Source organism: Watersipora subatra, chromosome 6, assembly GCF_963576615.1.
Source record: "Watersipora subatra chromosome 6, tzWatSuba1.1, whole genome shotgun sequence".
In the NCBI taxonomy this organism is placed as follows: domain Eukaryota; kingdom Metazoa; phylum Bryozoa; class Gymnolaemata; order Cheilostomatida; family Watersiporidae; genus Watersipora; species Watersipora subatra.
In genome coordinates, this window is record NC_088713.1 from 33,799,407 (window position 1) to 33,811,070 (window position 11,664).

The following is an 11,664-nucleotide window of genomic DNA, read 5'->3' on the forward strand; positions in this document are numbered from 1 at the left end:
TTGCTGGTGCAATGTGTATGCTGGTGCAATGTGTGTGCTGGTGCATTGTGTATGTTGGTGCAATGTGTATGTTGGTGCAATTCAGGTGAAGTCGAGCTAGTTGATGTTCGTAGAAAGATCAAGCGAAGGTTGCAGCATGTTTTGTATTGTGCACAAGAGTGAACATATCCATACATGAAGGGTATTTGTATCTTAGAGCACATGTGTCAAACTCACGGCCTGTGGGCCATATTCGGCCCACCTTGCAATCTTACCTGGCCTGCAAAATCTTTGTAGATTATACATATATAATTCATTGCCCACAAATGAAGCGATGATGACATAATACTGCACAGAACTGCAGATCCCGTAATTCAACGCTTCACCTGCCTTGCCGCGTACTTCTCACATCAATTAAGTCTAGCTATTACAAGATATTATGAAAATAGCCGTTAGCCTGATGAGTACCTGCTGTACATCTTAATACTCTCCACAACCAAGGACATTCTCCACACTAAATTTGATGTTTCGGTCAGATCATATAATCAGATCAAGGTCATAAGAGCAAAGAAAACTGAATGATTTAAATTGTAATTGCTGAACAGCACACATTTTATGTATATTTCCAGATTTTTTAGCATGTTCATATTTCTAACTTGTATAATTTTGCTAGGAGATATTTTTAAGGAGAGCAAAATATTTTTCGAATACTTAAGTTTATTTTTTATATACATTGACATAAGAGCAAAGAAATTTGAATTTTATTTTTAACAGGATATTTTTATGAAGAGCAAAAAAATTACATGTAATTAGAAGTAATTCAAAGGTTGACTTGCAACTAAATTCACAGGAAGTAAAATTGGCAGGAAGTATGGGTCGCATGATCAGATTACAACTAGACGATTAGAGCAAGCCGAAACAAAACTGCAAAGTAGCGAGCATCTATATTTGATACGTGGTCTTCAGTAAAACCCGAAGTGTTTGTCATAAACTAGTGCTACGAGACATTTTATATTGAGCCTTTTATTGGCATTTGATTTCACGTGATGACATCATGTGTCAAAACAATAATCACGTCGAGTTGAATACGTCGTCAAAATATGGAATTCCAATCTACAACCACTTTTTCTAACTGTTCGTTTTTGAGCTTTTAAGAGTTTGTGGTTTAAGAGCTTTACGGTTTAACCCCGCAGAACCCAGGTGGTTGAAGCCATGATAAAAAAAAGTTTTCTTTTGTAATCTAGGTTGTTTCAGCTTCCTTTTTGCAAGAATAAAAAGAAAAAAATTCATCATGACTTTTTTAAATGTTTTTTGCTTTGTGACGAATATGTCACATTGGGCATTACAGTGTAAATTAAGAGCAAGAGTTGAATATTGAATGTTTTATTATAATTATAAAATTGCATGTGCCAGTATCACTGAAATGACATAAATGATAGGAAAATAAGATTGTGAACTGTTACAGTTGAGCAGGACCTTTTTGAATCATGTACATGACAACTCTTACGCGTGGAAGTCCACGAAACAATTACATCTGTCCACAAAGCACAACCGCACACCACATTTACTGCACATTGTGTTAGTGTTATTTATTTCACACAGCCTACACCTTCTTCTCTTTTCATTCTTTGCCAGCCAATGGACCACTTGATCTTTTCTCACATCAGCACATGGAATGTTCACAACCTTTTGCTTGGTTATCAGCGGGTTAAAAGATGTGTGTCGGCCACGCTTCTTGTCGCTGTCAACTGATACCAGGCACTCAGCTACTATTGCCTAAAACTTGCGTTGCGGGAGCATTTGTGTGTCTGGAAACTGCAACAAGCGGCATTCTCGCCTGTACATTAGCCAACTATTGACCAGAGCCATGGAGAGAAAATGCCAAAAGAGGTAGATATACCATCTCCTATACCGTATTCTAAATCGGTACTTTGCCAGAAAGGAGTCGAGTATGTCAATACCACCCATGTGGTTGTTGTAATCTGCCACAATTGCAGGCATGGAAACATCAATCCTTTTCTTTGCCTTTTTTTCCATTTTCCAGACATGCGCAGTGGCTCTACACAGGTATGGGCCGAGAGCAATGTCACTGCTCGGTTGTCAAACCATCTAACAGCCGAAATGTTGTGAGTGTCTTCGACTCGAAAGTCAAATGACCCTCTGCCTTCCTTCTTGAGCTCTTTTTAACCTTTGATGTTACAGTTTGGAAGCCGATTCTGTCTGACAGTGCCAGTGTTCTGTAATCCTCACCCTAAAAGTTTCTCCAGGAGTGGAACGCTGGTAAATAAATTGTCTGCATAGATCTTATAGTTTGAATTCTTTTCTAGTGTAAAGACTAGCTTCATCACTACATCTCCACCTTGGCCAAGATGGCTTCGGGTGCCATCGCCACTTTGATAAATGTCAAAGTAAAAGAGCATTCCACTGGTACCAGCTCTACCCCATACCTTGAATGCCCATAGAAGTGGTTTGCTTTTTATATACTGCCTGATTGGGCTGGTTGTTCCTCGATACTGTACCATCATTTCATCAATTGAGTTGCGCTCTTCCGCTGTTACTTTTAGGCACTGATCCCTCAGACTGTCTAACCATGGTCGAATTTTCCAAAGCTTGTCTTTCTTCTGTTCATCTAATATGCTGCTATTGTTGACAAAGTACAGTTGGGTAGCAAGCTGTTGGAACCTATTTCGTGGCATTACACTACTTACTGGTACATAGTTGGTACCTTGTTTCCAGTATTGTCTCACGCTGCTCATTCGTACAAGGCCCATATGAAAATACATTCCCATCATCTGCTCTACTTCTTTCTTCGTGGTGTTGATGCTTTTTCCCATTTTTTGTGTGCTGTAGAGGTTGGTATTGTCAACCATGCCATCAATCATATCAGCAGTCACAAATTGTTGGAAGTACTGATATGGTGTTTTTATATTCTGGTTAGCTGGAGCCTCCATCTTGGCACCGGTGAATGCCAAAATTGGTGGTTGAAAGACCTTTTTCCTCCAGCGGTATGAGGGCCGGACTCCTTTTGGTACATTGCTGGCTGTAGGTTCAGTTGCCTGCACTGTGTTACATAAAGGTTCTTCATCACTTGGCTCGCAATCATTACAACCAATAGTCTACAGTAGATCAAGAAACAATGTTATAGATGTAAATTTTGTTGTCGAAGGACAGGTTTAGCACCCTAAAGCAGCAATTATATCGAGACCAGCTGTGCTTACGCCTACATATAAAGCATTCACAACTAAATACCTGCAAGTCTAGATGCCAATCTTCATCTGAATCACTCTCCTCATAATCTTCAATTTCACTGTCGTCGCCATCAACAATTTTTAGTATATCCTCTACTTTCACGCGAGATCAAGAAGCCATGTTGGTTACCAACAAAATTCACAAATTTAATTACACTGGACTATTTCACAGAACTCACTATGCTCAACTACAGAATGTGACTATGCTCTTCTCAAGTTCTCCTCAACTTATATACCATTGTCAAAACAACTCACTTGGTGCAAAAAATATACACCTTTACCTTACTTGATAATCCATTTGTATCGGCGACGACCCTCAGTTTAAACACAGAAAGAACTACATAATTAGATGGCATTTCTACTTCACCACTGCATATTATTGTTACTACATATTAGCCAATGCAGATTAGTTTTACAATGCATGTTTGTCAGCCATAATTCAACTATAAGCTAGGAAGTGCAGGAAATGAGAACAAAGGCCCACTGTTACACCGGTGTAACATGAATTAATTTTGCTTATGAAAAGAACCAAGACATCAAAGGATTTATTACATAAATATTTTGAGTAAAGTACAGATCCTGTTAAGCAATATTAAGGATGATTTTGGCAGTGGAATTGCACTTTGGAATCGAGATTATTTGAAGATTCTAGCCATTTCGTGTCAGTGGCTGGCAATGTGGCACCTGCTCTTTTTCAGGACGGGCTATGAATGCACAACCCAGTATACTAGGGAAAATTTGTCTATGTATGTAAAATATAGGACAGTTTATGTACTCTAGATAAATTGAATAAGAAAATGATAATTTTACAAGGCACCACAGCTGCTCAAATGTTATGTTACGTATGCATCACAGGGGGCTCTGTGGGGTTAAGTTTGTTTCAGAATAATAGTTCTGTCTGTTTTTATTCATATTCCAAAAGCATTTAGTTTTAGCGTGTTATATGAATGTTGATCCTGTTCGGCCACTCCCCCCCCCCCGACTTAAAGTGTGTTTTGAATGTTGGCCCCTTGTACAATTGAGTTTGACATCCTTGTCTTAGAGGATGTGCCAAGTAGCAAGTTCAACCAGGTTAAAAATAATAGCTAGGTACATGAGAGTTTGTAATGAAAAACAGGCCTGCCCTCAACACATGATTAAATAGTGGCTACACATACAGTATAATACAGAAACAAGGAATAATTGTGGATGTATAATTGGTTATTCGTATTAGTTTACATAAGCTAAATATGGCGTTGACTGTGGTCTATTTGCTTCCAGAAGACCCAACAAACCTAGACATACGGTAAATATGTCGAACCTCATGTGCTCCACTGTTACATAACCGGCTTAACTTAGACTATGGGATATCAGAACTCTGTCACTTAGGACCACTGTCATTGGCAGGGAAGTATCCACCTGTTTGAAAATGGTACAGCAGGGAGAGTCCAAGAGAAGTGCCAAGCGCCCTCTCGGTGGGAGGGGGGGTGATGGGGTTCGGGGTTTTCTCCCAGAAAATGTTTTAGTATAACTAGTCAAAATGGTGAAAACCTAGCACACTTGGCTCCTGATGGGGCACATGTTCTAACAGCAAATTTGACATAATAAATCAGACATATAATCCAGTTTTCTAATATAAAACTGTTTATTGAGATTGTCTTTAACAACGATTATTAAAAATATAATGTGAATGAGAACTGCTAAAGGGGTTGGGTCATTGTTAGGTATTTTAGTTAGGATTCTCTTTCCAAAACTGCTCAAGTGTGACGTAGTTGTGGTAGATGGTTTTTGTTTACACTTTCATGCAACCTTATTCGTCGAAATATTTTTACAAATATACTTCACGCATTCAATAAAACCATGTCTATTGTTCTTACGCGTCTGTTTTATCGTCATTGTAATGCTGTCACTTTTAGCAGTGATATCTTATAACTTACTGTAAAAACTCGTTTAATTTTTTAACCTCAGCTCGAAGGAGTACATATCATTGTCTGATAATCATGACGAGCCTGTTGGTAACTTGTGATAATCGAAAGGTGCTGCAGAAATCATTTGCGAAGTATTGGGTCACATGATCAGATTACAATTTGCCAATTAGACCAAGCCGAAACAAAACTGTAAAGTAGCGAGCATCTATATTTGATACGGGGTCTTCGGTAAAACCCGAAGTGTTTGTCATAAACTAGTGCTACGATAAGTTTTATATTGAGCTTTTTATTGGCCTTTCAATTCACGTGAGAACATCATGTGACAAGACAATAACCAAATTTTATGACTACGTCATCGAAATAATGATATTCCAATCTACGGCGGCTTTTCGTTTTTGAGCTTTTAAGAGTTTTTAATCACATTTCCACATATGTGGCACCTTTAACACAACAGAGTAAGACATGGTGAATCTTTTGATACCAAATACTTGTAATGTGAATTTTATTGCAAGTCAACCTTTAACTTATCTCTATGCAGCTTTGAGTATACATAGTAACATATATGTCTTGACATTCTTACATTTCCAAGTGTAACTGTTTGAGTATTTATTATATGTAACTCATTCCAGCATTACGCTTGATTGTAGTGAATTGTATCTAATTGTTCTATCTTTTCACGCTTATAGAGCTTGTGTAAATAAAGAGCCATTATTCACCAGACACATTGCTTGCAACAATTACAGTTGTGCATGAGAGCTATTACTCACTCAGTGTAATGCAACTTGTACGCAGAACCCAGTTGCAAGTGGCTAGTCGGGGCCGACTTATATATATGAACAATCTTTATTGTGGTAATCAATAGCCATATTTTACAATATGTTTTCCACAAGGTACCACAGCAAGTAAACTAACTAAAAAGCAGTGTACAACAAAAAAATAAAAAAGAATGCAAAGAAACTATAATAGTCTAATTAAAAACTAGTGAATAGTTTAACTAATATAATAATAAGAACTGAATGCATAAAATACATAAAACGCGAGCTTGATGATTGATATGAGTATTGTTTCAACAAAAAGTGGACAAATAAAATCTCTGTGAAAATAGTTATGCATATCTATGACAACACATTTCTAGTTAAGAAAACAATGTGTAATATAAAAATGTTAAAATAGGTAAGTCTATATGGTGAATGGTGTTATTGGTCAGAGGATAGTAGGTGTAGTTTGAGTTGTTTTAAAAGATTGCAGAGGAAGAGTTCTTAAATGAGTACAGAGGTTATTAAATGAATTTAGCAGGTTACTGTTGAGTTTGATGTGGTTTATGGCACTACGTAATTTAAATCTGGTCCTGGTTTTGTGACCATGGTTTATGGTTTGAAAGCTATAGCTGAAATATTTAGGGCAGTCATCGTGGAGTATTGAATGAGCAGTGAGGCAGGTAAAGTACTGTGATAGCTTAGGTAAGGGAAGAACACCAGTAGTGCTTGTTATTAAGTTTGTAGATGGTAAGGGATGGTTTTTATGGGGTAGGTTTAGGTATTTGCATATAAGTCGTAAAGCTTTTTTGTAACATAAATAGTGGGTTGGTATATCTTACAGCTGTTGTAGAGTAGAACACATGTATGCCATATATAAGATAGGAATGGATAAAATTATAGTAATATAGTCTGGCAGTATCAAAGTTCATAAGATGACGAATGTTATAAAATAAACGTAGGTTAGATGAAATTTTATTTGAAACAAATGAAACGTGGTCTAGCCATGACAAAGAGTCTTTGATGATAAAGCCAAGTAGTTTAGAAGTAGATTGTCTTGTTAGGGTACAGTCGAATATAGAAATTGTCAGAGGGAAATTCAATGGTGGATTTACTAAGATATAATGAGATTTCGAAATATTAAGAGGCATCTGATTTGTCACACAACACTGTTGGATAAGTCTTAGGTCTGAATTTATTTTAGATTGGAGGCATGAAGGGTCAGTTTTAGATATAGAGAATGAAGTATCGTCAGCATAAGCATGAGGTGTGCTGTGGAGTGGTAATTTAAGTAAATCATTTATAAAAATTTGAAACAGTGTGGGTGCAAGAATTGAACCTTGTGGAACGCCAGTAGCTATAAGAAGAGCATCTAAGCAGATATTCTTTATTTTCACGCATTGGTGCCGTCCATTCAGATATGACCTGATGGTGTCAAGAAATTTACCAGTTATTCCTATGTTTGCAAGTTTTGAAATAAGAATATTATTATTAACCATGTCCAAGCCATTAACCAAGCCATGTTCATTAACCAAGCCTTTTGAGAGTCAAGAAAAATAATGACTAAAGTGTTTTTGTTTTTGACCATGTTTGACAAGTGGAGTAGAGATGATGAATGGTAGTGATGCAGGAGTGGTTTTTTCCAAATCCTGACAGTAAGCTGCTTACAGTTTTGTTGCTATCTAAGTGTATTTGAAGGGCAGTAAGTATATGTCTTTCAAAAATTTTAGAAAGTATAAGAAGTACAGATATGGGTCTATAATTAGATGAATTATTTTTATCACCACCCTGGTGTAGTGGGGTAACTATAGCGGTTTTCCATAAAAAAATCGAATTTAAAATATTGTTTAAAAGATTGACTTCCACAACAATGGAAACGGACAATGCAACAAATGCTGAAGTTGCTATTGCCAAACACAGTCAAACATTGCAAATTTACTGCCAAACATGAAGAGCGCAGAGACGGTAATAAACAAGACGCTCCCACCATGAGCTACCTAATTACAATAATCAAACGTTGAACTTGGCGAAAAATGTAAATAATGGAATTAATAAAGTGGTTGGAAAACGCGACAACGTGAGTAAGGTGCATGAAGTGTCGTATAGGGACGACACTGCATACACCCTATACAACACTGGGTGCACGTAGCCAGCTATCACAGCCAGCTAAATCACTCGTCTCTTATTTTCGTGCGTCAACTAGCTAAACTGGTGGTATACACCTAATAGTTAGATAGGCTAAAATGAATAATATTGTTTCATATCCACGGCTGTGGGTATGACTTAACTTTTTTGACTATGCTATTAACTGTATTTGGTTATACCACCACCTTTTAAACCACCTTTTCATTTGCGGGAACGCGTCCTCTTTTGTCTCTCAACTTTGTCCTATTGTTCTGGTCTACATGATTTAACCGAATTGCGTTAGTAATTAATAGAATTGGATTATCCTACCACTTTACAGCGTATTGAGATAGGCTCAGTTTTTTTTTAACGCAGGTGGGCTGCTTTTGAGTAGTTATGGCTAATAGCTCATAGATAAGGTCTGATCTTGTTTATTGACTGTTTTAATCAATTTGTCTTGTTGATTAATGTGATTCAGATCTTACAGTTTGTAGTATGTTTATCAAACACTCAGTAAGCAACAGAGCAGTGGTACTTTTATTCAAATTCAAAACGCAACTGAATCGTCCAAATACATAGTCTAACACCAAGTCATTGCACCAAGCATGACGTAATGTAAGCATTGCAATAGGCTGTACATTCTACATAGGCAGTAGACAATTTATTCTACATCCCCTCTTGGTCTCAAGATCAACTGTTGTTAAACCATACAGCATAAAATCTAATAGATCTCAGGATTAACTGACTTGTACAACCATTACAGCACAAGATTTGATAACCACTTAGGAAGACGTCTATCTCGAACAGGTCTGTTTTCAAAGTCACTATTTTGATCGAAATCAGAGTCAACAGGCTCTCGATTCAACTGAGTACTGTTATCAAAAGCAGGTCTGAAGTACTAAACTCAACTTCGACCTGATTAGGCTCTCTAGTTGGCCTAGTTGATACATGTATACCATCTGCAATGTCGTCTTGATGAGCCAATCTAAGGTCAGACACATGCCTATTTGTGCCATCGACTTCAACCAAAGTGCTAGAATTTATCTTTGTCACTTTTCGGCATTTCCACTTATCAAAGCACCTAGCATTAACTGGCTTGACATAAACAGTGTCTCCAACTTTGTATGGGTTAACGCTGCAGTCTCTATTGTCACTAAGCTTTTATGGTATTTCTGTCGATTTGGTCGCCTCTGCTAAGTCACTGCGATAGCTGTATAGTTCTTCCACAGGCACTATACCATTGGAGTTTGGTGAATTGTTATACCAATATGCCATTTCTTCAGGTCCTTTACCAGTTCTCATGACTGCTCTTTTTATAGTACGGTGATGTCTTCCAATTATTCCATTTCCGGTTGGTTTATAGGCACAGCTGAGGATCTGCTCTACACTCCATATCTGCAGAAACTCTTTCATTCTGGCGCTTGTGAAACATGGGCCATTGTCACTCAGAAACTCGTTAGGAGGCCTTAGAAACACATTGTCCAACTGTTTGATTACTACGTCTGATGTTTCATTAGCCAGTTTGAACCAAAGAGAAAACCTGCTAGGCTCACAATCAACAATAGTCAGATAAGGTCGACCGTTTACATGAGTAGTATCTGATGCAAGGCGCTTCCATACATTTGCTACGTTTAGCTGACCATGATCCCATTTGATTAGATGAGGATCTACACTGTTACACATAAGACAAGTTTTCACTACTTGCTGAACTATGTCTTTCTTGATTGTTCGTCCAAGCTTTTTCTGTGCCAAGTACAGGGTTTTGCTGACACCAAAGCAGTGGTCTTGATGAACTTTCTTTACGTCTTCTATCTCATCTGTGTTAGAAAGTACAACCCCTGAGCATGCAACAACTTGTAGCCATTTTTTTGGTACTCTGGTTAGGACATCCGACTTGTTCTCACCTGATGGAACAAGTTTGATCATTAGTGTTAACCCGTATTCATCAATCAGCTGACCAATAATTCCAAGTCTACATCGAATGATCAACTCACTGAGGCCAGTAACCTTAGGCCTTTTGGTATCTTCTTTCACTGAATTTATCCACCCATAAACAGTAGCTGAATCTGTAATCACTTGCACATTTGTCATTTTCCACTTTAGCTCTAGGTTGATTCCTTTCAATGCAGCTTCTAGCTCAGCAACATTTATATGAGCACCATCATCCTTTTTACGTAGCCATGCTGCATCCTCAACAGTGTAACCATCTACCTCCAGAGACACTCCGAGAGCCAAGTTGCTGGCGTCACACCACATAGTACACTGAGAGGTCTTCTTGACATCCCACTTACCTCTCACTGGGTCTTGCTTTTTTACTTTATGAAATATTTCATCCAACAAAGATTTCACAGAACTAGGAACTGTTTCAGACCAGTCTATGTCATTAGTCAATTTCTTTACATAGCTACAAGCAACTCTTAACCATCCAGCAACTGGGTAATGTCCATCTAGTTTGCCACAAATGGAAAAATGTCTCTTTTTGCAACCTTTTCTGAAACTACAGGCAACTCACCATCTCGCTTCCAGTTGTACAGATCATCTTCTGCGTTGTTTACTCTAAGACCCAACACACGAGTATCTGATAGCGTCAATGGGTCTTTTGCGACAAGTCCAAACCTTAGTAAGTGAGCTCTAACAACATCAGCTTGAACCACCTCCTCATTTACCCAAATGTCATCAATGTAGTGATCAGTTCCATCACAAATCTGTTCATCCAATGAGAGCACTTTATCTATGATCTTGGACATTATCTTGGGAGCAACATTCAAACCAAATCCTATGCGTGTCATTACATACGTTTTACCTCTGTACTTCACTGCCTGGAATATTTTCAGACTGGGCTCCATATGAATTTGTAGATAAGCCTTCTTCAAATCTAACAGACATGCTTTGCTTCCCCCTAACCTCCAATTGCGCAGTTTTTCTTGGCAAATTGCAGTCTCAACATCTGGATTACTGTGAATATAGTTGTTTAGTTCACGGTAATCCATAACAGGGCGAATCTTATTGGGCTTGTTTGGTTGTTTTGCAGCCATTAATGGAATTATCCTTTCTGCATGGCCATGGACTGTGCTATCATATAACTCCAGCCATTCATCATCTATCCAGCGTTGCACTTCTTCATCAAACTCTTTTCTGTCATCATCATTTATCTTGTATTCAGATCAATGATTTTGTAGAATCGGTTCATCATCTTTCCATTTCCATTTGACAAACCATGCACTACCATCAAACCATGCTGTGAAATCTTTATCATCAATCTCTAAACTACTCTTGTGTCTTGTGCCAACACTTATCACTGACACTTCACCACCAAACTTAACACCATTGTGAACATCAACATTACCTCCACCTCTACTTCAACAAGGGTTCTGGTACTGTTTGGCCAATCAGAGCTACTAGCCTACGCAAATCTGCCAGGTAAACATAAACAGTTTCTCCTTCTTTGCATATCCTTCTTTGTAGTTGTCCATGTGCGCAAAAGTTATTTACTCCAAAAGCAGTCAATAGCTCCTGTTTAGTCAGTGCATAATCCTTTTTAGTGTCGGCTGACAGTTGTTTATAAATGGCGAATGCCGGTCCAGACAGAAAGAGTGGGACAAAAGATTTTAACTCCGTAATATTCTGCAGCTCAGCTGCAAGCTCCAACTT

General features: G+C 38.0%; 1 protein-coding gene across 1 annotated transcript; it reads right to left on the reverse strand.

The window, feature by feature from the left end:
• Positions 1-2,225: 2,225 nt before the first annotated feature.
• LOC137398209 (piggyBac transposable element-derived protein 3-like) lies at positions 2,226-3,583 on the reverse strand. Its single transcript, XM_068084316.1, has 2 exons — positions 3,509-3,583; positions 2,226-3,095 (listed from the first exon to the last, which is right to left on the reverse strand). The coding sequence occupies exons 1-2, from the start codon at positions 3,581-3,583 to the stop codon at positions 2,226-2,228; spliced, it is 945 nt and encodes a 314-aa protein (XP_067940417.1).
• Positions 3,584-11,664: the final 8,081 nt, after the last annotated feature.